General features: G+C 39.5%; 1 protein-coding gene across 5 annotated transcripts; it reads right to left on the bottom strand.

Annotated features, from left to right (window-relative positions):
• Nucleotides 1-73: 73 nt before the first annotated feature.
• On the bottom strand, nucleotides 74-27,765 carry ttc21a (tetratricopeptide repeat domain 21A). Of its 5 annotated transcripts, XM_037537211.1 has the most exons (30): nucleotides 26,031-26,191; nucleotides 25,732-25,861; nucleotides 25,542-25,652; nucleotides 24,281-24,447; nucleotides 23,517-23,639; nucleotides 20,828-20,842; nucleotides 20,685-20,704; nucleotides 20,477-20,561; nucleotides 20,161-20,259; nucleotides 17,579-17,771; nucleotides 17,291-17,388; nucleotides 16,328-16,522; nucleotides 15,989-16,124; nucleotides 15,698-15,855; nucleotides 12,372-12,581; nucleotides 12,014-12,252; nucleotides 11,005-11,077; nucleotides 10,805-10,915; nucleotides 10,554-10,692; nucleotides 9,853-9,953; nucleotides 8,741-8,929; nucleotides 8,540-8,650; nucleotides 8,340-8,421; nucleotides 7,513-7,663; nucleotides 6,846-7,007; nucleotides 6,518-6,716; nucleotides 4,775-4,999; nucleotides 2,450-2,570; nucleotides 720-787; nucleotides 74-414 (listed from the first exon to the last, which is right to left on the bottom strand). In XM_037537211.1, exons 1-30 carry the CDS (start codon nucleotides 26,055-26,057, stop codon nucleotides 337-339), a joined length of 3,816 nt encoding a protein of 1,271 aa, XP_037393108.1. In that variant the 5' UTR covers nucleotides 26,058-26,191; the 3' UTR covers nucleotides 74-336. The 5 variants fall into 5 exon arrangements, with proteins under 5 accessions (XP_037393108.1, XP_017567805.2, XP_017567804.2 ...); XM_017712316.2 differs by having other exon boundaries at nucleotides 16,358-16,522; nucleotides 20,685-20,842; XM_017712315.2 differs by having other exon boundaries at nucleotides 20,685-20,842.
• Nucleotides 27,766-27,866: the final 101 nt, after the last annotated feature.

The raw sequence follows: 27,866 nt of genomic DNA on the forward strand, positions 1-27,866 counted from the left end.
ATTACTTACTTTTATTTAATCTAGAAACCACAAACTGAATGCTGAGGTTTGAAGACAAATCTTTAAAGGACAGCACATTCATACAGTGCATTAATCAAATGAATAGTATAAAAATTACATTTTAAGCTACTACACTTACACAGTGCATTATTAACATTGTTCTAATTCAGAGTGATATTTAAAATATGCAAACATATTGCATACTGAAGGGACAGAGTAGTCCAGTTTTAGTACGTCTAACACATCCATTTTATACTGCAAACTAATATATATACTATAAAACCATGTAACTATAAAATGATAATGTTATTTGAACTATAAAAAAAGACTTCATGTTTATGGTCTAAGCAACAGCTGGGCACGGTTCAGAATCTCAGTCTGGATCTGAGGGTAATCAGGGTGTTCCAGCAGAACCTGAGAAAACAGAAACACAGTCTCTATACAAGGGTTTTTATACTTAAGCCACTCTGCAAGCTACCACTGACACATTCTGCAGCCAAACTTTACAAATGACATGACATGAAGATACACAATGAGATAAGCACCTCTGCTGAGTGGTCATAGAGATGAACAACATACTGCAATATAAACGCTACTTCCCCACTCACTGTCAGTGTTAGGTCACAGCCATTTCCCATTCTCTCCTCTACCAAGATTATACCCAGGCCTGATTTTATCTATGCGACCAAACAATGTTTATTGTAAAGTGGCTTACAAACCTGATGGCACACGTCAATTGCCTGTGTGTAATTCTTACACTTGAGGTAACTGAAGGCAAGTCGGTATCCTGTGAATACAGTAAAGTAACATATCATTATATCAGTACATATCTTCGCTGTCCAAAAATAAAAAAAACAAAACTGCAACTTTACAGGAGAAGATGAAAATGTTCTTTACTTTTAATGGAAATTAATTTAAAGATTTTTTATACCAAGCAATTGTGGAGTATTTCTTTTGGTCAAATCATCATGAAAATTTCACAATGTAAAGGCAGCTGCTGTGATCAAACGATGTAGAAGGGACAGTGACGATATGTTGTTCATGTAACAACAGATTGAACCTGAACTAAGGAAATACTATCAAATTATGTGAGAAGTCCAGCATTAAAGGTGCATGAATCAAACTTAAATTGGTTAAATAGGTTAACTACAACATCACTGGTGTGTGCTTTGTTTTTTTCACTCCTTGGATTTGCCTCCATTTTCACCCTTCAGCACAAAGCACACCCGTAGAATCGACAATGACCAGTGCTGAGACCATTCAGAGTGTGCCAGCATTACAAGGCATGACTTCACCTTCTAGAGATGAGGTAGACGGTTTATTAAGAGCACTGTCTTCATTATTTAGATACAGACGATAAAACTATGGCAGGATGCTAACATTGCTTGGGAAAGATCAAAACACTCAATGTAGCATCTCTCTCTGACTGACTCTCTCTGACTGACTCTCTCTGACTGACTCTCTCTCCTTTGTATAGCTAAAACAACAAAGTCACAAATTGCTAACAACAGTGAATACCATGGCTGTAGGCTAGTTTATCTCAGAGCACTTAAATTACGGTGATATACATCATTACATTTCACTCAGAAGTGATTAAAGACTTTGTCTAATCATGCTATCCATGTACTCTCCAAATTCATCTTTGCATGTCCGCAGCGTTTGGTCAGAGCAGGCGTCAAACCCCTCTGTCTCTTTTGTCCGGGAGACTGTAACGCTACAAACCTATAAACATTTGGCTTTCAGTTCATATAGATTTGCTGCTAGAGAATACTAGAGAATAGTCAAGAGCATCCTGTTTTTGTAATCACTTGTAATGTGTCAAGTGTCATCTGTGGAGTAGCCTTTAAGCTAGGACAAAGTTTGAATAAGACCCCCATTTCAGCCTTGTCTAGATAGCTTCATTGCCTGCACTGGAGTTTGATGTGACTGACTTTACATACATCTCTGTGAAGGAGGTTTATCCAAAGTGTTGCTTTGACAGACTCCCTGAGTGATAAAAATTTGCCTACTTTATTTGGAATGTAAAGTCAGCCATTCAAATAGTTTAACGCTGAATACACCTCACATTTACATTCTGTGCAAATGTTGCTAATTATAAGTAATCTTTGCAAAGACGTTACAATGTAGATTTGTGTTTCAGCATGTTTCTGGCTTTTGCCATGTTTTCTTAGCTGAACAAACAGAGATGGGGGCAGATTTTTGTGGTGTAGGGAAGTGTTTTATAAAACGAGTGACAGGAGGTCAGAGTAAACAGAGATAAGCCCTTTTCTCTGGCCTGCAGTTTTTCAAACAGGCTTTCTCACGCACAAAATGTACTTGTGTGGATGCCAAAGCTAAAACATTTTTTTTCTCATTTTTCTGGTGATATAAAATAAATTGAGTAACGCACCTTTAAGACAAACAATCAAGAACATTTAGTGTTCCAGTGAGAAACTGAAAGACTCCTCACCAATAGCAGGGTCTGTGCAATAGCTGTATTTCCAGGCCAGCTCATACTGCTGAGCAGCATCCTTGTATCTCTGATCATTCTCCATCATGAAGCCCTTGTACTCATATGCCCTGCTGCATGACTGAATAAGCACAGCAACAAGAGATGAAGAGATACTGCATCATGCCATTGATGGAACAGCCTAGTGAAAGGCAATATGGGATACTGCCTTCTCTACTACTTCAACAACTTTACTACTGTATAATTTAAACAGAGAGAACAACTGACCTATCCATGCTCCACCCACAAATGGGTTCTCTTGTATCTAAAAATCCTTTTGAACACAATAAGAAACTGTAACTATAATACTGTTTTTATTTATTTTGTTTGTATTTATTTTGTATCCCTGTGAATCCGTTTCATAGTTAGAACAGATCAGATAGTATTAATGTCAGCATGGTGAAAAATTCATCACTGTCATTTCCAATCTGCCTGATGCCAATTAGCTACACAGTCCTGCTCAGTGGTTTCCATTTAAACTGGAAATCCAAAATTATGTAAATGACTATTGGCTCTAAAGTGACTGAAGCACAGTAAAATCTGAACCTGAAAACATAATAATATTTTTACCAGCATTCAATAAAGCTCCAATCTGGCAATAGTTGCTACAAAAGACCTCATTTGTGGGTGTTATCGTACACAATATTGCCAAAAGTATTCAGCCATCCAATCACTGAATTCAGATTTTCCAGTCACTTCCATGGCCACAGGTGTATAAATCCAAGCACCTAGGCCTGCAGACTGCTTCTACAAACATTAGTGAAAGAATGGGTCACTCTCAGGAGCTCAGTGAATTCCAGTGTGGTACCGTGATTGGACGCCACCTGTACAACAAGTCCAGTCGTGAAATTTCCTCACTACTAAATATTTCAGTCAACTATCAGTGGTATTACAACAAAATGGAAGCTATTGGGAACGACAGTCACGTGTTCGGCCACGTGAAATGACAGAGTGGGGTCAGCGGATGCTGAGGCGCATAGTGCGCAGAGGTCACCAACTTTCTGGAGAGTCAATCACTCCAGACCTCCAAACTTCATGTGGCCTTCAGATTAGCTCAAGAATAGCGTAGAGAGCTTAATGGAATGGGTTTCCAAGGCCAAGCAACTGCACCCAAGCCTTCCATCACCAAGCGCAATGCAAAGCGCAGAATGCAGTGGTATAAAGCGTCGCCACTAAACTCTAGAGCAGTGGAGACGTGTTCTCTGGAGTGAAGAATCACGCTTCTCTGTCTGGCAATCTGATGGATGAGTCTGGGTTTGGCGGTTGCCAGGAGAACGGTACTTGTTTGACTGCAAGTGTAAAGTTTGGTGGAGGGGGGATTATGATGTGGGGTTGTTTTCAGGAGTTTGGCTCGGCCCCTTAGTTCCAGTGAAAGGAACGCTTAATGCTTCAGCACCAAGAGATTTTGGACAATTTCATGCTCCCAACTTTGTGGGAACAGTTTGGTGAACCTTCCTGTTCCAACACGGCTGCGCACCAGTGCACAAAGCAAGGTCCATAAAGACACGGATGAGCGAGTTTGGTGTGGAAGAACTTGACTGGCCTGCACAGAGTCCCGACCTCAACCTGATGGAGCACTTTTGGGATGAATTAGAGTGGAGACTGTGAGCCAGGCCTTCTTGTCCAACATCAGTGTCTGACCTCACAAATGTGCTTCTGGAAGGACGGTCATAAATTCCCATAAACACATTCCTAAACCTTGTGTAAAGCCTTCCCAGAAGAGTTGAAGCTGTTATAGCTGTGAAGGGTGGGCCGACATCATATTAAACCCTATGGATTAAGAACGGGATGTCACTCAAGTTCATATGCGTGTGAAGGAAGACAAGCGAATACCTTTGGCAATATAGTGTAGATACATTCTTAAAAAGATGGTTGTTCAAGAGTTCTAGAACCATAAACACTCAAAGCACCATTTACATGCATTAATGGTTCTGCTATTGTTATGATGTCAAGCTTGTAATAACAGAACTACCCTTTTTGGTGCTATAGAACCTTTTTCAAACAGGCTCTACATTTAGCCATATATAATCATCTATCTGAAGAACCATTTCACCAGGCAAAGAACCCGTTAAGCATGCAAAATGTCTTTACTAAAGAACTCCTGAAGAACCTGTTTAAAAGTATAGGTCCACTGAGTGAGTTCTGAAAGGAAGGTACATGCAGGAAGATGCGTCATTCATAATTTGACTTAATTTGACATAATTCGAAGGTCAACAACCTCAGAATTGCATACAGAATTGCTTGGTTATACCAACCAAGGACAAAGCAAATATAGCAGTTTCTCACCATGTTGTATCGTATACAGTCATCCAAAAGCTTCTCTGCATTTGTGTATTTTCCCGTTTTGATGTACATATCAGCGAGGAGCAAGCAGCTCTTCTCAAAGTCCTCAGCGGTGGCATGGGTCCATTGTGCTTTGCTGATCCTTTTCAGAAAGTTCCTGGCTCTGGGAGACTGTTTAAGCAGCATAAAAGCCTGAGCAGCTACCAATAATGAGGCCTCCAACAACACCTAGAGCCAAAGAGAAAGCCAGAATGTGTTTGTGCAAGATTCAGTATACTAAAGAAAAATGAAAAGGATGCAGCTCTCAACACAAAGCTATTAATAATGGTATAAACATTCACCAATCATAGAGCCAAATTTAATCTTCATACGTTTACTGTGCTCTGGATTTTAATTTTAAAACTTCATCTACACAAATTCACAGGGGTGAAGCCAGCAATCCCATCAGAGTCCCCTGAGAAAAGCTTATGAAGTAATATATAATGGCATTGTTTCAAATGGCTTCAATAATCCCTGACATGTTACAGGGTCCCTTGTTAGCTGTTTCCCCCACCGAATGAATAACTTGGGTCTTTCCCTCTAACAGTGCCCCCTTGACCGCATTCCTGAGATTTATTCCACCAGAACCTTTTTGAGGTCAGTTAATCTAATTTGTTGCCTGTGGAAAATATTGATCTCTGCATTTAAGTCATATTAAATATACAAAAAATTTTAAATATAATTGTAAGCTTAACTCTTCAATAAACACTCAACATTTAAAGCCATCTTGCTGCAGATTATCTGTTTGTATGCAAGTATGTGTCTAGGCAGAGTAAGAACACATCTAATTCTGTCTTCATATCTAGCATTAAATGGGCTAATCATACTAGTTGAACTTTTCAATTAAAGGCTCATTGCTTTTACTTTGTTTATACGTGATCATGTAAAGATCAGATGGCAAGTGATGCAAGATTCCTTCTGCAGGTTTCCTTCCTTGGGCATGGGTAATTTTTGTCCATTTGTAGGATTTTGTGCCGTAAAATAAATATTACTGGTTCTTCTCATTTATTTCCTCGAATTGTATATTAGTTTATGCATGATCACCCTGTATATGCTTAAAAAAAAAAAGACATTTTTACAGTAAATGAACATTATTCTTCAGGTCACCATTTTCTCCATATTTTCCCTACATTTTAAGTCATATACTCATATATTGTCACTGTCAAAAAAAACAAAAACAAAAAAAAAAAACAACACACAAGTATCTCCACAATAGTAAAGTTACAGGATAGGGAAAAACTTTCTTAGCCTTAAATGTAAGTTAATGCAATGTTATTTTATACCATGCCATTTTAAAGCATTACTGTTGATCAAATAATCATGAATTTTCACACAATATATAAGCCACAGGCTGCTATGCTAAAATTATGTAGAAAACTTAACATTGTAGCAAAAAAACATTTTTTTTGGACAACAATAATATGCATGTTATCAATTTAACATGTGTTAAACTTCCTACAAACATATGAACATATTTCCTTTGAAAATATTGTATATGTATTTGTAGGTTTTTGAAATTATGCATGGAAATATTACATCATTTCATGATGATATTTATGTGTGTTTAAGGCCTGCTTCCAACAACATATATCATGAGGGAGAGAAAAAAAAAAAAAAAAAAAAAAAGACAATTCCTAAAAGTGGTCTACTAGGCATTTTGGAACTAAACCCTCCAAATGCAGATTTCTTGCAGGGACCCACACTTACATTATTTGCCACCATGGCAGACAGATCAAGCACAGCCTTCTCCACTTGCTTCGGCTCCTTGCTGTGGACCAGGCAGAGGTTGTAAAGGAAGACAGCTTTGTCTTGGCCAGTTTTAGAGCGGGGCCGGAAGGTCCTGAGCAAATCCTGGGCTATGCTCATTCCTATTAATTTACCCCCAAAAGCGAACGGTGGACTAAAACTGATAAACATTATGAAAAACAGGTCAAACAATCAGACTGATTATGATTTTACATTATGTAATTCTCTGCTTAGCCTTCTCCTTTGCTTCATGCATCTTCACAGTGCAGAACTGCTGAGTCAGACTTACTCTAGGTCCTCCTCCGAGCTCTCGAACACCTCTCCTCCAAAGGTGTCCTTGTCTGGGTTAAGACAGATATGCACCATGAGTTCCACAGCATCTTCCCCCCACTCTGGATCCCCCCTGGCCTGGTTCAGATGTATCAGTGCTTCCCTCACACGGTACGCATGCCTAATACATACAAAGCCTCAACAATCAAACATCTCAGTAAGGATGAAAAATATCTTCAAATTTCCAATTCCTGCTCACTTTAAGGTTCCATATGTTTAGGAAAATTGAGCCGATAAAAAGCAGATTTGTTCTTAAAAACAATTCTTTACAGAGACTGCTATAGGCTGGTGCTGCTGTGAGCTGGTACCTAGTATGTGAAGGGAACTGATGAAAAATCTAATTCAGCTCGTACATTTGATGGGAAACTCCTGCTGCAATTTTTGTATTCTATTGTTTAGTTTATTGAAGATGTTTGACAGCTGTGAACTATGACATTTGTCAATCTAATCAATCACTAAGGCACAATGAACAAAAATTACTTGAATCTGTTTAATTTTAGGACAAATGATAACATTTGTAACTTTTTTAGCTATATAAAATTAGTATAGTTATCAGCAGGCCTGCTACCACTAATGTGGTCATTACGTAATGGGAAATTCTGTAGTGTTTGTTTGTTGAGACTTACCAATAGTAGAGTCCTTTGCAGTAGTTGTAACCTGGCTCTGTAACTGCAGTTGGAGAGTAGGTTTCACACGTCTTAAAGAAAGGCAGTACATCATCCAGTCTCCCCACCCAGCGCAGCATGTGGAGAAGTTTGGCCAGCGCATGAAAATTGCCTGTTTAAGAGACAACTGGGTAACACTTTACATGAACCCTGTTATGTAATATTGACATAGCCATACTATAAATATATCAGTCCAAATAGCAAGATGTTTGGGTGACGCTTCATTTTGAGTGGTCCTTGTTAGATGAAATAAACACTCAACAGACTCTCAGTAACATATCAACAACATATGAATGACGTAGCAGCAGTAAATACATTTAGTAGATTATCAAGAGACTTAACTTTTATTACAGCTAATTTGTATATAAATTGCTGAGTTCAGTTATTTTTCTGTAGATGTCTATCTTCATGTAACACATCAACTATACATCTACATAATGTAAGCAATGTTTCAACAGTACACCTTCAAGATATTTACATCAATGTATTCAGATGCTGCTATTTCACTGGTCTATTACCAATACTCTTTAGAGTTTATTAATTATCTAACTAATAAAGAACCACCCAAAATAAAATGTTACCGATGACTGTCATCTGATATCTGTCGAGATATTTAATGTTAATTTAAACAATTGTTTGTTAATTTAAAGTTAACAAGACACTGATATATTACTGAAAGCAATCTGTCATGCCATCTGTTGTGACAGCAATGTCACAAACTAACAATCTCATGACCTAAACTCACGCTAGCTAGATATTTTATCTACACTTGTGTCAAAGAACAATACCTGGATATTGGTAGATGATGTCTGTGTAGCGCTTGATGGCTTCTTCCTTTTGGTTTTTCCGAAACAACACATCAGCTAACAGCTAAAGGCATGAGAAATGCAAAGAGATTATTGTTAACAGTTTATGAAAGTAATTCATCCGAGAACAGGCTCAACCACTGTTTGAAAAGCTGACTCTAGACCACATATATAGACAGTACCATAGACGTGGAGGTATGCTTTTCATCAAGCTTCAGTATCTTAAAACACTGGTCTTCACAATAATCCTGACTGTGGTGCTCATAATACAGTTGTGCAATCTGGAAGTTAATCTGAAGTTGAGAAAACAAGGAATTGCTTATTATCCAGAAAACTTTCTAACAGTTTCTGAAACATAATGTTGAAAGATCTAGGACACTGACTTCTATGTCGTCTGCACAGTAGATCAGGGCCTCTGAGTAGAACTGTTTTGCCTTTTCAAGATCATGTTTGCTGCAGAGCTTTTGGGCCAGCTCACAGCAAATGACTGCTGCCATTCTCTTCTGCTGATCAATCTTCTCTGGCTGTTCAAACGACAAACGTCTCACAATCTTCTGCTGGAGTTCATAGATCTGAAAATGGGTGGAAACATTCAGGGAAATCAAAAAGTGAATGGTTTATCCTTAAAGGCACCATAGCAATATTCTACAATGAGCTAATCAAATATTAAAAAGGAACATGACATGCAGTAGTAACTAGATGAATTCACTCTAGTAGTAACCAGAGTGAACTAATCACTTTCCACAGCACTTGGAACGCCTTACTTGTAACTTATAAAGCCTTAATGAGACTGAAGAGACTGAAACAAGACCAGAAGCAGGTGAAACCATTACACAAATATCATAACAATATATAAAAATATTAGCCTACCAACATGTCACCTATGCATTTTTACTTCTGGAAGAAAATGAAGGCTAATTATCAGTGACGATTAATTACTACTGGCTTGATAAAGCTTATTTCACAGCATTGCAAGCATTCACAATGTCACCCTATACGGAATTATTCCTGAAAACCCTACATAACAATCAAATCAAGTATAATAACCATAAAAAACTAACATATAATAAATACTGAGGGGAAAAAGAGCTGCATAACAGCTATAAAAATGAAGCTATGAAATATCTGAAGTTTGGCAGGATGACCAGGTTTGAACTTCTGCCAATTATTCCAAATATTTTTCAGACTTCCCACCTCTACCTTCTGCTTCTACAACCCAATACCACCCATCTCCTCACTGTTTCCCAGGCCTAGCTCTCAGTCCTGCTTCTGTTAACCAAACTGGAGGAGGGGACAATCTCCAACCTAATGTCTTTCAAATGAATGTCTTCAGACACATTTTCTCACACAAGTCTGAGACTGAGACTGTTCATCCTTCATGATGATAACATGGAATGCCTAAAACCAGAATATGAATGCACTCTAACGTACTTTTAACTATACTTAGAATAATCACAATACTATTCTTCAAACTACACAGAAAATATTCACTGACCTGTTGTAACTTGTCCAGACAAGGTTCATTTTTGGCATGCATCACTTTTACCAGTATTCTTAAAAATGCCACATCGTTCATCATTGTGGACAGATTAGTACCTAAGGTGGCAAGAAAGGAACATTTAATTATTTTCTCCTATGAGGCATTTTACTCATTTAGAAAAGTAGGCTAAAGCTGCATGATAAAACATATGAAGTGTTAATACCAGTGTTAATACAATACCAGTATTACAATTTGAAACAAGTACACAATGGCAAGATGCAACATGCATAGAAAAATTAATAAACAAATAACAACACATAACTGTATGCAACAGTCTGTAAACCCTGGTCAAATTACACGCTTTGTTGATTTTGTCAATTTGAAAACATGAACACATCCTCTGCAGGGAACTGGCAAGTGTTAGCACACAATTTCTGTTTGAGATTCACATATTGGGAAAATAATAAATATAAATATATAAACAATAATAAATAAAATGCATCATAGCTTTTGCTCAGGCCACATTTTCTGTTTTAGAAAAATGTTGTTTGCCAATGTTGTTTGACCTGGGGCTCCCAAATGTTTACATAATGCCGTACTTGCATAAATGTTAACTTTAAAATAACTTACGAATAAAGAATGAATGCTTCCAAGTTGCACAGGTAACAACAAATTAAAACATCTAATTTAACTGAAACAAAATACAAATGAATTACTGTCTTCATGGTCCAAGGCCTTTTCTAGGATTTGCTGAGCTCTTTCAAAGCGCTTGAGTTTCAGCAGGAGCTCAGCCAGTTCTAGACATACAGAGTTCTGCATGCTGGTGCTGAGGGCAGTCTCATAGTAGTTAACAGCCTGAAGGAGAACAGACAAATGTTAAAGGTAAGTAAGGGTTTGATCCTTCTACACATAAACACTGTCACATTCCAACCACTAGACTGCTCCACCATAACTTTGCACCACTTGCCTTGTCGTACTGGTGTGTTCTCACCAGGGCTTGGCCTATTTTCGTGGCAAATGTAGCATCCTTGGGTGCCATTTTTACTGCTTCTTGATAGACCTCAATAGCCTTCTCTGGCTAGAAAAGGAGAAAACAAATCTGTTTTGATACGAACATTAAAACAAATGACTAAAATAAATTGCATGATAATAGAAATACACGAGTACCTCTTGTATCTTCATAAAGGCATCAGCCAGCAACACACTAGAGTGAGGTCCAGGTAAGTGTTCACAGATTTCCCTGAAACATTAGAAAACTTGCAATACTTCAGTAAAGACAGATATTCTAAGATATTATATTATATATGCAAAGTATATATGCTTATTACTACATTATTAAGCTGTAAGTAGAGTGAAATAAACATTTTCCAGAGCATTTCTATTTGTGTATATCACATTATATATATCACAATCTTTTGCACAATATTTTAGATGACAGATCAAGCCCATAGCATGTAACTAATCTATCAAGCCAATAAGCGGTAATTAATATAATAATAATGTAATAATGTCTGCCCATTATTACAATACCATTGACAGATACCAACTACTGGCTTGACAAAGCTTAATCAGAGCATTAAAAGTCCTCTGAAAAATACTTAATTCACCTCAGTTACTGTTTAGTAATGTAGTTCTTAAAAAGTTAGATAATTATGAACTACTGGATGGTAAAGATTTAACAAGTGAATAATTTAGATATTATTATTATTATATGGGTTTTAAAATAAAAATGTCTACTTTTACTGAATGGTCACTGAAACTCTTCACAACAACCAAATCAAGTTTAATAACCAAAAATAATATGCATAATGAATTCTCAGTAACAAAGATGTACAAACACTTTGGTCGTGTCAAGCAGTGAAGACAGATAATGGTATTTGCTAGTATATGCTGTCAGGAACACACGTATGCACACATCCACACTGAAGTTTTTTTTGTGCCTTTCTATTAAGTCACTTATAAATCGTAGAGGGGTTTATTTTGTTAGAGGGCTGGTGAGGCTGGCAGGTAAAAGTTCTATTTGAGAACTTTTCTTTTCCTAAGCCACATCAATGTCACACAGATTCCCTGTGAACTATATAATTAGAGCCCTGTATGATGAAGACATTGAAATCCACATACATTGTACTACAAATGCAATAAAAAGTGCAAAATAATCTGCATCATATGCATCTACCTGTAACATTCTATGTAGAATTTCTTGTTTCTCATTCTCTCCAGGTAAATGCAGGCCATCTTCTCCTTGGCCTGTATGTAGCTGGACTTGCCGGGTGGGACACTTTGCAGTACATTAAGAGCAGTGTCAACATCATCTTTAGCCAAGGCCAAGTCTACATTCGCCACCATAACACGCATTTCTTCGGGGGTCTCCTTGAACTGCCAAATTGCATCTTGCATGACTTTCGCAGCCTCATGCTGCCCAGGCAGAACAGAGGAAAAAGCAACTGTAGTGCACTGTACCACAGAATGTCATATAAAAGGTCACATCCAAATTGAAATCATACAGAAAAATGGTCCACATCAGCACTTTCTACCTGCTCTCCGTTCAGCCGCAGGGCACCCACAAGCTCCAGGAACACCGAAGCTCTCTCACTGAGTGAGAGGGAGGTTTTCTGTCCCTCAGTGACCCTCCTGACCCCTGGCATGCTCAACACCATGCAGAGACACTGGATGGCTGCTGTCAGCTCCCCAGTCCCCTTCAGAGCTCTGGCTTTGATCAGGTTATACTGAGGCATCTGTCGTAACTAAACACAAACACCAGCACTCGCTCACATACTTGAAGCGCGTTTGTTGTTTTTGCTTGTAAAAAACATAAGTTGCTTGTTTTATGTGAGAGCAACATGACAGCAAATATGTCTTTGTTTTCAGTTTGTTACAAGGTGGTTGTTACATGTAACAGCCATGTATCAGCAAATGTTTATATATCTATGACAGTGGTCTTTACATGTTAAAAACAATGTGGTAGCAACTATAGTTTTCTTTACTTAATTATTTAAACTGCAGGCTTACTAAAATATCAATTATTTCTCTTTTTTATTCAGCAGCTACTGCAAATCATTTGGCAACTACTAGGACATTTTTCACACTGGTTATGAAAGGGAGGAAGTAAATTATGGCTACTACACGTAACTAGCAAAGGTATCCTGGCTGAATTTGCTTTCACTTACTTTGAAACAAAGCCTAATCGCACTTACTAATTCATCTAATATTTATTTAACAGACTATTATTGAAAAATATTTTAGTAAAAAGCCACACCAGGATGAGAGACTTGTAACTCGGATGTGTGCAAATTTACGCAAAGTGCTCTGTGGCCATTAAGCTAGCTTAAACAATACAGTCATACAGTCAGAAGACATGGCTACATCTTAGAGAAGTGTCCATCCCTGATTGGAAGAGTCCTGGAAATGCTTGTTTCGCATACTGCTTGTTTTGGCAACAGAGGCCACCACATCTCTATAACTAAAGCATAATTTTTTAAACTGTGTCACTTTTTCAGCCATCCCTACATGACATATGGCATATGTTGATAAGCAGCCAGCTCTGTCTCTCCAGAGTCGGAACTAGCCCGGGGGGGTGTTTAGGGTCCGGCTATTGGGCTATAGCCGCAGGTCTCCTTTTACTGCCAAAATATTTAGTATGAATATCAATATCAATTATGGGCTCATTCAACCACTGAATCTACTTGACCTTTATATATCTTTTTTCTATGACCTAAAGACATTTACAGATTACAATTTAGCAGCACAAGAAACAAACGTAACAACATGGCAACAGATGGCACAGCAAAGACATAGATACAAACATCACAACTCAGATGATGAACCAACATGAGCTATAAAAGGTTGGGATATAGGAAGATTGCATGCAAGACAGAACAGATGTGTTTTAAGCTTGGAATTAAAGGAGACCAGAGAATTAGTCTGCTGAATATGAGAAGGGAGAGAGTTCCAGAGATGCGGAACTAGTCTGGAAAATGCACAATCACCCAAGCAATGGAGGGTAGTGGAGAGAAAGACCATATATAGAAATATAAATCTTTTATAGGACTACTGTAATTTATTGCCATGCATGCTTCTTTATTGACTATTCCATACTTCGCCACTGCTTCATTCAGCATGGTAGGCTACTGTATGATCTTGTGAAAGGGTTTACAAAAATTATTTACTTAGTACCCAATTTTAAAAGTAAGCCTTCACCTTAGTTCATAACAGTACAACAGTTACCATGATCAAAAGATATGAAACTTGAAATGTCCCCCATTTTTTATTTTATAGATTAAAAACATGGGGTATTTTAACGATCTACTGACTGCTGAACTGGAAATGTTTTCATTTCAGAAATCTGGTCACCTTATAATAATGTGACAGTATATTGTTTCACAGGAGGAAAATACATCACTCACTCATAAAGATGAAATAAAAACAAATTAAGCTTGTAAATAAAAACGCATTAATAATATTTATATGCAAGTGACACACCTACACAGAAAAAAAGGGGATTGTACTTGTAATAGTTGAGTGCAATGCTAGAGTAGGAACAGAGGAGAGTCAAGAGAATTCCTGGTGGACCAGTAACATTTTGGGCCTGTTCCAGTGAGCTAATGTATAAATTCACATATATAAGCACAAGAATGCTCAAGACAATCTATTAATCTTGCATCCAAGTGTATTTCTGCAGTAACATAGGGGTTAAATAAGCAGCCACCATCTCAAATGATACAGCCTGGATTGCTGACTGTAACTGGATCTTGTACAGTGGATAAAGATTAGACAAAACTGAAATTAGCTTCTATTTCTCAATTCCTGTTCCACATTTAAATGATGTAGCATTTACATTTACAGGCTTGTACAGGCACTAACATCTACCCACTCCACTAGTTAAAGTGAGACAAAAATGACTTTTTTTGCATTACTGATGTAGCAATTTTCATACGTGAATCATATGAAGATGGAAGCAAGAACTGAGCCCCTCCAGTGAAAAACCATATTAACCATAGTAAAGAATTGTAAACGTATGCTTTATTTATGTTTTAGCGACCCTATATTTTAAATACAGGGCATCAAACAATGCTACAGCAGGTTTATAAGACTTTTATTTATATAAAAAAAAAACAAACAAAGTGGCACCAATAAGAGAAGAATGAAAAAGCTACTTAAAGAGAATGAAGACATATCCGAGCACGTGGACAGTGAGAAAAGCTGACCTTAACTTGCTTTGCTAGCAAGAGTAGCATACTGAGATTCATGTTTATGCTGTAAATAAGATATGATACATATGTACATATGTTAAGCTTTCATTTTCATTTTATCACTAGCTAGCCACATTGGCTATCTCTGTGTGGCATAAATAATAAACAAGAGAGCAAAGCTATGTGTGGAGTTTTTTTTTTTTACCCTGATTTTCTCCCCAATTTAGTGTTTTCCCAATTCCACCCGTTACTTAGGACTCCCCCAATCACATGATACTACCTATGCTAGGAGGGTGAAGGCTAGCCCAGGCTTCCTCCAAAACCTGTGAAACCAACCACTGCTTCTTTTCTAACTGCCGCTCACGCAACATCATGGGACAGCCGAACGCGCTTGGAGGAAAGTGGCAACCGCCAGATCTGTTATGTCAGCTAACAGACACCTGCACTGACTAGTATCATGTTGAGTGATGGGGGGAGAAGGGGGGCCATCCTACCCACCCAGAGAGAGCAAGACCAATTGTGCTCTCTTGGACTCCCGGCTATGGAAGGCTGTAGCATCACCAGGGATCGAACTTGGGTTCGAGTGGGAAGTCCCACTCAATGTTATTACTATAACTTTTGTCAATTATTTATGCATTAGAGTTGGTGTGATCACACTCCTTCTGACTTACTTCAAAGTTATAGCTGATACCAGACTCCAAACAGTTGAGACACTTGCTGTAGTCTCCAGCACGGAGGTGAAGTTTGGCCTGTAGGAGATGAATCTCCGGCATGGCGGGTTCTTTCTCCATACACAGGTTCAGAAAGTGTTGACTAGCTGCCTGATCACCTTTAAATACATGTTGTAAAAAGGTTTAACTTTAGGCTCTTTTACAGGCTTAGTCAAACAACCTCATTCATTAAGAAACTTTTTTTGAAGCAATATCTACGTACTGTAACTTAACAGACACACACACACACACCTGTAAGAAATTTGACTTGTGCCATATAGTAGCAGCTGGTGAACACACCAGGTGCAGCTCTAATAACAGCCTCTAGAATCATACTAGAGTGTTTCAGTCCAAAGGGATGGGGCTGGCCAGCATCATATGGAGTATCCTACAGATGAGAAATAAGTTTGCGAAATTCAATTGTTAATCTCCAGACTTATTATCAAGTAACTTCTGTGAATTACAGAGTAACGTCTATGAAACTACTGCGTTACGTAAACTATGTCCTAACGTGTCCAGACAGCCTAATTAGTCAATTCAGCTACTTTAAGATGCACTTATTACTGACACAGGCATTCAATTGGGCAGTACCTCGCTGTTAGCAAGATGCATTCTGACAACCTGAAGGAGAAAGTTGAGGTCGAGTCTCTGCAGGTAGTCCACACTATGGGGAAGCCCTCGGAGGGCCTGCAGGTGGAGCTCTGTGGCCTCCTTCAGAAGGGCCACTACACTCTCCTGGGCAGCTCCCTTCTTCTGAGCCAACAGGGCCTGCAGAAGGGTCACTTCCTACCAGATGAAGACAGCTATGGTTAACAGCTTACTTGACCTAGCTTGACTTAGTGCTCACACCTACAGCTGGCAAACACTGCAGAAAGCAACATCCCCACACTGAAAAAACTGCTGTAAAATTATATTAAGTCACTGGTAGTATTATTAGTAGTAAAGCAGTATTTACAGCACTTACAAATCTGGGATGTTTCATTTTTACACAATTGGTCTGATATATAATACAGTAAAAGAATGGATACCAGAATAAACAGGAAAATATAACACACTGTCATTTAAGAAAATAGTATGTTACAGCAAACTGTACTGAAAATGACTAAATTACAGCAATTGTATAACTGTCAGAGACATTATAAAGAAGGAGGACTAAACTATAAACACTTTGTTATGGAGTAGTTTTGAAACTACTGGAAAAGTCAAACTGTCTTTTATATGGACACAAATCTTTTCAATAAGGTTAATATCCAGTTATTATTATTATTATTATTATTAGTAGTAGTAGTAGTAGTAGTAGTAGTAGTAGTATAATTTCTTCAAAGTATTGTCATATGAAATAACATGATTACATGAATAATTAAGATGTTTATTAATGTGTAATATCAATGTTAAATTAAATATAAATACATTTAAAATGAAAAAACATTGCTGCCCTCTCCTGTATAGTTGCCATTTAGGCGATACCTGTTTTGTTTGGACAGTGAAGATACTTAAAGGGATATAAAGAACTATAATACAAAAAAAAGCTGGGAAGCACTGTAGCAGACCTACCGCTGACCGTCCGAGTGACTGCTGAACTTCATGGAAGAAGTCCAGCTGCTGAGCCGCCTCCTCCACCTGTCCATCCATCAGCTGACACCTGATCATACCTACCCAGACATTAACAGGCAGCAACACAGGAGCCAAGTGGTTAACCTTCTTTAGCTGTGGTTGTTCCTCCGTAATGATGGAAACGAGTTTGTTTCATTATAAAAATACAAACATTAAAAAAATCAACATAATTGAGATAATGGTTAGTGATGTATCAAAGTTTTTAAACATGAAGTCGTGTTCAAGTACCTTCTAATGCAGTCACGCTCCCTGGGTCTAGATTCAGAGCTTTGGTGTACCATCTGTGGGCCTCCTTATACTTGTGCTGGAGAGTGAGGAGGTAGCCAAGCTCAGAGGCCAGGGCAGAGTCATCAGGAGCTCTGGACACAGCTCTCTGCACAAATGATGTCAGCATCTGAACAACATCTTCACTGTGTCCACACTGCAGGAAAAGAAATGTAAAAGTTTGGATCTCCCCGGTCAAATGACGTTTTGTTGTTTTTCTAAGTTCTACTGTTTATTTGCTAAATTTAACATACAAAATATAAATATAAAATGTGGTTTTAAACTTGTGTTAAACTTGTGCACCTGACTTTGGAGAAAAATGCCATATTTATGCTCCTATTAGAAAATCAACAACTTTTAACATTTGAGGAAACATTTCTCCTCAACAATGATATGATACAGACAAAACAAAACTAAAAAAATGGTGAATGGGATTACTTCGCTTGTGAGATGCAGAAAATGCAAACAACTTTTAAAACTGAACTTTGGAGGTGTGGAAAAATATCCTTGATAATTTCTTTAAAGCTACACTATGTAAGATTTGGGGATTTGGAGGCCTCTCTGGTGGAAAGTAATTGTACACAACATGTGGAAGAACATTTTGTAAAGCTGGTTGTGATTTGGACCCTGCCCACAAGTGGGTGAATCTGATGTTTGGGTGAGCTGAAAGAGAAATTAAAGAAAACAGTCAAAACTGAAGGACGCATCTTCTGAGGAATCTATTGTTATCATAGCTTCATCAGTATAATGGTGATTTTGCATTTGAGACCTAAACATCAAGCCTGATGCTCTTTTTGAGTCTGTGTGTGAGACGTTCATATGTAAAGAAGGTCAGTAAGTTGAAATTTCACCGTTATTGTGATAAATTGTCAAAATACGTTTTTCTGAGTACAATGTCAATATACACTGATCAGACATAACATATGCCTGATCGGTGTACTAAGTGCACTTTGTAGTTCTACAGTTACAGACTGTAGTCCATCTGTTTATCTGATACTTTGTTTACCCCCTTTTAGCCTGTTCTGCAGTGGTCAGGACCGCCATGGACCCTCACAGAGCAGGTACTTTTTGGGTGGTGGATCATTCTCAGCACTGCAGTAACACTGACGTGGTGGTGGTGTGTTAGTGTGGAATGAGTGGATCAGACACAGCAGTGTCACTGCTGGACTGACAATAGTCCACCAACCAAAAAAAAATCCAGCCAACAGCGTCCTGTGACGACTGATAATTGTGCAGCAGTAGATGAGCTATAGTCTCTGACTTTACATCTACAAGGTGGATTGACAAGGTAGAAGTGTCTAATATAGTGGACAGTGAGTGGACATGGTTTAAAAACTCCAGCAGCACTGCTGTATCTGATCCACTCGTATCAGCACAACACATACTAACACACCACCACATCAGTGTTACTGCAGTGCTGAGAATAAACCACCACCCAAATAGTATCTGCTCTGTGTGGGTCCATGGGGGTCCTGACCACTGAAGAACAGGGTTAATGGGGGCTAACAAAGTATGCAGAGAAAAAAAAAAGTGTCCTTGAGCAAGACACCTAACCCCCAACTGCTCACCAGGCGATGCGGATTGGGCTGCCCACCACTCCGGGCAAGTGTGCTCACTGCCCCCTAGTGTGTGTGCTCACTAGAATGTATGTGGTGTTTCACTTCACGGATGGGTTAAATGCGGAGGTGAAATGTCCCTGTTGTGGGACTAATAAGGGTCACTTAATCTTAATTATAGAACTACAAAGTGATATTGCTGATGAAATGGACAATGAGCGTAGAAACAGCAATGTTATGCCTGATCAGTGGAGTTAGGACTTAACGAACAATGACTAATGACATTCATTACAAATTGAGCATAAAGACTGTTATTGGATTCACTGCAGCACAGATAGTAAAATTCTGAATAAAAATCACTGTAATTGTAAGTTTATTAACATAACAGTATGTTTAAATGTAGTGCTATAGGTTCTATTTGGTCTGTTCCAATTAATTACTCTAAGAACAACTAAATATTGTGATGTGTATCATTTATTATGAAAATGCCTTTAAGTATCATGATAATTTTTTGTTGTATTGCCCACCCCTAGTGAAATCTGACCCAACACCTGACTTTTTAATGATTATTTCAGGCTTTACAGGGTGACTCGCATCAGCACACAAACAATGTTTTAGCATATTTTTTCCCTCCTGATTCATTAATGCTATTTCTTCTAGTTTTAACAAAAGAAATCTTATGCAGTGCTCCTTTAATACTGAATACAAGAATGGATGCGGTAATAAAGTCAGGGGGTGGTCACACTAAATACTGAAAATCCTGATATTACACATAATTGAAAAGTCTTCTGTGTAATTTACTGTTAAATGTATTTTCTGCTTTTGTCCCTAGTGCTGTAAAATGAATTTGTACTTAATGAATTTAAACTTGTACTTAATGGTGGTTTTGACATGGAATGAAATTCATGATGGCTGGTCTCTGACTCTGGCCCACTACCATATTTATTTGCATGCACATTCTATTTGATTTACCAGGGAATCACATCATACCAGTCTGCTCATGGGCAGTGTGATCTCCACTTGCAGGCTGAGAGTGCTGGGCTCAGTGACTTCAACGGCACTCAGAAGCCGCTGAAGATACTCTTTCACCTGCAACACAAACCCTGAAGATGATGTGCTGGATCAGAGGATTCAGACAGAGGCAAAAGCCACATGTACATCACCCATTCCAGACACATTACAACATCTGTTACAGCTAAATAAGCTTTTACATGCCAACATATAGAGCTTACCACTCCAGTCAAGTGGTTTTTCCAAATAATCATGAAAGGCACTTGCCATTATGCAAGAACTAATGCATAATTACCCTCCTCATATCACCGTCCTTCGCTGCAGAGATTACAGACATCATCTGAAGGGCTTTCAAGTTATGTACATCTGTCTCTAGGATTCTAAATGGTTTAAGCAAACAGAACAGAGTAAACGAGAAAATAATTAAATCCCACTGAATCTTCAAGGAGGGGTAAAACACAATACTTGAGGATATAATTTTGCCTTTTTGACATCAGGCCCACCTCTCAGCATCCTCAGCTGCCTGATCCCAGTTATGGTGAGACATGAATATGTTCATCTTGAGAACAAGTGCTGGAATGAATTGAGGATGGGAGGCTATGATCTGATTGACCATGTCCAGTGCACGTGACTCATTCTGTCTTACCATGAAGAACTCGGCCTATGAGCAAAGGAACAAGGTCAAGGTCAAGAGGCTTTTATTGTCATTCCATCTATGTACAAGTACACAGTGGAGTGAAATTACATTCCCCCAGGAACAACACGGTGCAACAAGGAACAAAAAGTACAAAGTGCGAACGATGCAAACAGTGTGCAAACAAAAAAATTAAACTAAAAACAATAAATACGATAAATTAAACAGACATTAGACACAGTAAACAGACAGGACAGTGCAGCACTTCCACAGGTAATGGAATAAGGCGCATAGATTAACATGCTGTAATCTGTGAGTCATACATAAACACAGCAGTTACTGATGTATAAAAACCTGAGTAAAACAGTGTAAACACAGTGTAGCAGCAATGTTCCAGATAGTGCAAGTAGAACATCAAAATAGTTGTAAGTGTGGACTGTGTGTGTGAGGGGGTGCGGTATTTAGCTCAGTCCTTGTGAGTTTGAAAAACCTGATTGCTTGAGGAATAAAGCTGTTGTAGAGTCTGGCAGTGGAGGCACAGATGCTCCAGTACCTTCTGCCAGACAGCAGCAGTAAAAAAAGTCCGTGTGAGGGATGGATGGGGTCGTCCACAATGCTAGTGGCTTTCCGGATACAACGTGTGGTGTAGATGTCTACGATGGAGGGGAGAGAGACCCAATGATCTTCTCAGCTGTCCTCACTATATGCTGTAGGGTCTTGCGGTCTGAGGCGGTGCAGTTCCCAAAGCAAGCGATGATGCAGCTGCTCAGGATGCTCTCCACAGTCCCCCTGTAGAACATGGTGAGGATGAGAGGGGAGAAGATGAGCCTTCTTCAGTCTGTGCAGGAAGTAGAAGCGCTGCTGGGCTCTCTTGGCTATGGAGTTGGTGTTGAGAGACCAGGTGAGGTTATCTGTGATGTGGACACCAAGGAACTTGGAGCTCCTGACGATTTCCACAGCAGAGCCAGTGATGTTCAGTGGGGGGTGGTCACTTCGCACTCTTTGGAAGTCAACTACCATCTCCTTAGTTTAGTCAACATTCAGAGACAGGTTGTTGGCTCTGCACCAGTCCGTTAGCCGCTGCACCTCCTCTCTGTATGCTGACTCATCATTCTTGCTGATCAGACCCACCACAGTCATGTCGTCAGTGAACTTGATGTGGTTTGAGCTCTACTTTGCAGTACAGTCATGAGCCAGCAGAGTAAACAGCAGTGGACTGAGCACACAGCCCTGAGGGGCACCGGTGCTCAGTGTGGTGGTGCTGGAGATGTTATTTCCTATCCTGACTAACTGAGGTCTCTCAGATAGGAAAGCCATGATCCAGGTACAGAGGGAAGTGTTCAGGCCCAGCAGGCTCAGTTTTCCAATCAGCTGCAGAGGAATGATGGTGTTGAACGCTGAACTGAAGTCTATGAATAGCATTCTGACGTAGGTGTCTTTGTTGTCTAGGTGGGAGAGAGCCAGGTGGAGTGTGGTGGAGATGGCGTCGTCTGTTGAGCGGTTGAGGATATATGCAAATTGCAGTGGGTCTAGTGAAGGAGGAAGCTGGTCTTTAAATGTGCCTCCTGACAAGCCTCTTGAAGCACTTCATGATGATGGGAGTGAGTGCAACAGGACGGTAGTCATTGAGGCAGGACACTGGAGACTTCTTCAGCACAGGGATGATGATGGTGGACTTCAAGCACGTTGGAAGGACTGCAGTGCTCAGAGAGATGTTGAATATGTCCATGAGAACATCAGCCAGATGCTCGGCGCATTCTCTGAGCACTCTGCCTGTTATGCTGTCGGATCCTGGTGCTTTTTGTGGGTTGACTCTGTGTAGAGTTCTCCACACACCAGCAGTGGACAGACACAGTACCGGTTCACTTAGAGGAGGTGTGGTTTTTCACCTTTCCACAGTTGATAAGCATGTCTGGAAGGGAGGCATCACTGTCACAAGCAGGTGGAGGTGACTTGTAGTTGGTGATGGCCTGGATACGCCTGCCACATGCGCGATGTGTCAGCAGTGTTTTGAAAATGATCGTGGATTTTCTTTGAGTAGGCATTCTTAGCTTCTTTGATGGCCCGGGAGAGCTTGGCTCTTGCCACGCTATGGCTTGCTTTGTCCCTTGACTTGAAAGCCTTGTCGCGGGTTCTCAGCAGCATGCGCACCTCTGCAGTCATCCATGGTTTCTGGTTGGGGTGAGTTGTGACGTGTTTGGAGACAGTAACATCAATGCACTTGCTGATGTAGCCAGTCACTGATTCTGTGCACTCTTCCAGGTTGAGTCACATGTAAAAAGCACCTTGTATTCTTACCCTGTACTTTAGTTAACTTTAGCTTGATAGGGTACAACCGCTAAGAGTGAGCCTCAAAAAACAGAGAAAATAGATCCAAGGGCGAAACTGCCCATGCTCAATCACCATGCCCGAGTTCTCTCTGCCACCCTTGTTTTGGATTCTCCTCTCCTCTCCGATTGGTTGACTGGCCCCTGACGTCCACAGTACACAGGGTATGTGGTTTCATAAAAGAAAACTGGAATCGCCATCTTTTCCACCGGCAATCCATTATGAAAGACACATGTACAGTAAAATAGATGTGCGTTCAATGTGCTTGTCACACACATTGAAAAATAGGTCAAGTTTACGTCATTTTTGTATGCACATTGAAGACTAGATCTTTTTAGATGTGTAAAAGAACATCAAATTAGGAATTCTGTACCTTTCCCATCAACCCAAATACATCTTTGGAGTCACGTAGTCCACTGTCAAAGTAGCGGGCAGCTTGAGAACGTTCAACATCATTTTCCGAGGTCAGGAAAATCCAGCCCTTGAGAATGAGTCCCTGTCAACAGATAGACAGTTTTACCCAAGTATTACACACTTAACATTTCTGTTTACAGTAAAGACCTTAAAACGGAATTCCACCCATTTTCCCAAATTTCTGCAAAATGGCTTTATGTGATACGGTTTACTGTGGAGAAGCCCAAGGACTCCCATGTACATAATAAAAACTCCATGATAGGAACCAGGAGTAACAATATCTACAACATAAATATAGCTATTTTATTTACTATCCAAAAACAACCAGTAAACCTACACATCTTTGTTGGTGAACTAACAGCAAATTCAAAAACTATCTTTTCTTTGAGAACAGTTGCCTTTCCGTCAGGTAAAGACTCTAAAATATGCTTAAACCCTTTCTTAAAAAAAAATGTGTAATGTCTGGTTCCTATCACCACCACTGTGAACAATTCTTCTAGAATGAAGCATTCCTCATCAAACCACTCTGAATGACTTTTTTAATGATCTAGCCTAATTATGTTTAAAAATAAATAAATAAATAACTTTTTTTTTTACATTTTAAAAAAGTTCAACAAATTTAGTAGCAAAAACATTAACAAACAAAATGTTATACAAAACCATAAAATGCCACCAGAGCCTTTAATTTGGCCTTAAAGTAAAACACAAATCATCAGTACACACCTGTGAAGAGGAACTGGACATCTTCAACGACTTTTCTACATAATCACTGGCCTTTTCATTTCGACCCAGAATCCAGTAGAGCAGGGACGCAAAGTACAGAGCCCTGTCCCCAGCTGTCCTCCTGGACATCTTTAGACAGGCGTCCAGCTCAGATACAGCCTCTCGGTCTTAGGGGGAGAGGGCAACTAAGTGTATGATAAGCAGGGTGGTACAAATACAGAGGTCAACACGGCCTACTGCCCAGTGCCACCTGGCCACAACATTTCACATTTTGCTGACTAAAAGTGCAGAGCCTGTAGCCCAATGGCCACTTGCCTTTAAGATATGGCCCAACTAGCATCATAGAAGGTGTCTAGTGGCTGATGTTTGCTAATATCATTCATGAAATAAAGCCTTATTTACAATAACATTTTAAACAACAATAGTAATAATAAAAGCAACCAAATTAAATAACCTAGACTGGATGATGTCCTGATGTCCAGTTTGGTAGGGCAACCACTACTGTTACCACTAATACACACACACACACACACACACACACACACACACACACACACACACACACACACACACACACACACACACACACACCACTTTATTAGGTACACCTTGCTAGTAAAAGGTTGGACCCCTTTGGCCTTCAGAATTGCCTTAATTCTTCGTGACATACTTTCAACAAGGTGTTGGAAAAGTTCCTCAGAGATTTTGGTTGGTTATTTGAGTTACCGTTGCCTTTCTATCATCTGGAACCAGTCTGCCCATTCTCCTCTGACCTCTCACATCTTCCCCATTCTGATGCTCAGTCTGCACTTCAGCAAGTTGTCTTGACCACCTCTACATGCCTAAATGCATTGAATTGTGGCCATGTGATTGGCTGATTAGCTGTTTGTGTTAACAAGAAATTGAACAGGTGTACCTAATAAAATGGCCATGATTGAAAGGTTGCAAATGCAACAGCAATATAAATTACAGTGATATCATGAAGTCCTAACCAGAATACTAGACTCCTATCTTAATTCCCTTTCAAATGCACTCTCTCCACTGCGGAGTGGTATTAGCTCTTTTCGGACGTTTATCTGGGCACGTTTGCTCCTTTTTGTATTTCCAATATCACAATTTATCACAAAACCATAAAATACAATTTCCCCAAAAGTGTTTAGTACTTTTATTTAAATCCTAGAACTTTAAACACAAGTTTGTTCAAATATCTACACAACAGGTGTGAATCCAAACCGATGAATAGAGTCTGAAGACAACTTACCAACTGTTCCACTCTGCCTGTGTGCACAGAGGAGAGCCATGACTGAGCACAGCGAGGTCTGAGGCTTGTCTCTCAGGTGGGTCAGCTCCCTCATGGCCTCCTGAGTGCGTCCTTTCACACAAAAAAGCATCACAATGCATCACTGGCTACCATCATTACCATCTATCGACATCCTTAAAACGGTAGCTACCTTCATTCAGAGCTGCAAGCGCTTTGAAAAACAGGAGCACGGGGTCGTTTGGGTACGTTTTCAGAAAACTCACAGCGCTGTTTACGGCCTGCCTGTAGAACCGCTCCCGCACGAGAAATATCAGAGAAGCCTGGAAGTACAAAGGCGGTCATGACCATCGATGAAAATGCCCTCAGTTATTCAGGAGCGTTATCATTACAACATGTAACCGAATTGGAACGCAGACTCTCTTTAGCGCTACAATAAGCAGCGCTTTCCAGCGCCTGGGTTAACGCTAAAATAAATAAACTGAAACTTACTAAACACGTCGGGTGTGTTTCTGCCATGGTCTTCACAGACTACAGGGAGCGGGTAGATCTCGTTTACTGATGGGCAGTAAGTTTTGAGGTCTTATCAGTAAAGGCAGAGATTTGGTGCAGTAGCTCGCTATAAAACTCAAGCGTCTTCAGTTGCTACGCAACACAAGACCACGCCTACTAACGAGCCTCAGACTCTCAGCTCTGAATCTGAAAACACGAGACACCCAAACGGCTATTACTGCAGTTAACGCCCCCCGAACACGCTGTACTTCAGCTACACTACTTCCATATCACATTAACACAAAAACCTCCACTGATCATAAACAATTAAAAGCCCAGGATTCAAAAATGCGGAGGGCCTGGGGCTCCAGGAAGAACCTGATTATAGCATTAGTTTTACACATTTTATAAGTATGAGCATGTTTTCCCCTGCAAAGAAATTGGAACCACTTGGGTTAAAACCTGGTGAAAGGGAATTGGCTTAATGTGCAGTTTCATGTAGGACACATTTAGATCTCATTAGGAAACCAGCAGCAGCATCAGGAATTAGTGCCAGAGCACCTGTAACACCATTACAGTCCTTTACACTGTGATATCAACCCATCAGGAAAAGTTTGGAAACAACTTTTCATACTTAATTTGAGTCTTTTCCACTTTTTGAAATAAGAGCTGTTAACAGTAACAGTGAAGATGGAGAAGAGACCAAACCTTTCTCTCAAATCAATCTTCTACTTCAGATTCTTTTAGGAAGTGGCCCTCCCCTTTACCTTGACACTTCACACCAGTGGCATCCAATCATATCCCCAATGGGCTGGTGTGGCTGCAGGTTATCATTTCAAACAAGCTGATTAACGTGGAATCAGGGGTTCCTGCTTGTTTGGAGTGAAATCCTGGGGGGTATTTCACACAGCTTAAGCCAAAAATTGAGGATTGTCCAATAGGAGTGTTCCTTAATTCTCCTCCCATTAGACAGGCTTCTTTTTTGGCCTAGGATATCAGGCTTATTGAGAAATCCTGCTTTGTGAAAATACCCATGCAGCCATGCTGGTGCTTTGTGGATAAGACACCCCTGCTTTAACTCTTGAAAAAATGCGTATACAGATTTATGCAAACCTTCGAACACCCCTAGTCAAATGACCTTTGAATTTCTAAGTGAAAATAAGCTAAACACATCCTCTACAGGGAAAAAAAATTCAATTTGGCATTTTTCTGCACATTTTAGTGCACAATTTGTATTTATTTGTTGAGTTTAACATATTAAAAAACATTAAATATAAAATGTGCCATAAGATGTGCCATAAATCAACGAAACAGGTCATTTCAATTACAGAAAAGGCACAACTTCACATGACAATTACACGCTTCATGTTTTCACATGCACGCAATAAATTTGTGGTCACTCAGTATTCAAATGTTTTTCAAGTAAACACATGAAATATACATGACTGTTTTTGTTAAGGGCTGACCAGGGGGCCCAAACGTTTGCATAGAGCTTTATGCTTACCAGACAAAAAGTATCAGTCACATGTGCCATTTACTTTCTAACGCTTGTGCATCCGCTTACCTTAATGCAGCATCCATCATTTTCGGACTGCATTCGTCTCTTCAGATGAGGCTCAGTCAAACTGTCCTAGTGTTCCATCATATCTGTTGAACCAGTCACATATAGACACCCAACAGCTGTCAACCTGGAATATGGGAGCATCAGTATTGTGGCAGAGAAAGTTGGAGGAAGAGTGGGCTAAAATGGACAGGAAGACTGTTGGGATTTTCATATATTTGTCACATTGCGCACATTTTCACGTAAGCATAAGGCTTAGATCAAAACAAACATCT

This window comes from Pygocentrus nattereri, chromosome 3 (assembly GCF_015220715.1).
Source record: "Pygocentrus nattereri isolate fPygNat1 chromosome 3, fPygNat1.pri, whole genome shotgun sequence".
NCBI lineage: Eukaryota > Metazoa > Chordata > Actinopteri > Characiformes > Serrasalmidae > Pygocentrus > Pygocentrus nattereri.

Bases quoted from the DNA above. Each gene is read 5' to 3' on its own strand.
- ttc21a (XM_017712315.2), bottom strand. From the start codon at position 26,057: ATGGCAGAAACACACCCGACGTGTTTA. The intron at 17,772-20,160 runs GTATGATGTGAT...CTTTTCCTGCAG, and splicing joins CACTGCCCATGAGCAGACTG to TGTGGACACAGTGAAGATGT. The intron at 12,582-15,697 runs GTAAGTCAGAAG...GTTTGTGTTTAG, and splicing joins GTATCAGCTATAACTTTGAA to TTACGACAGATGCCTCAGTA.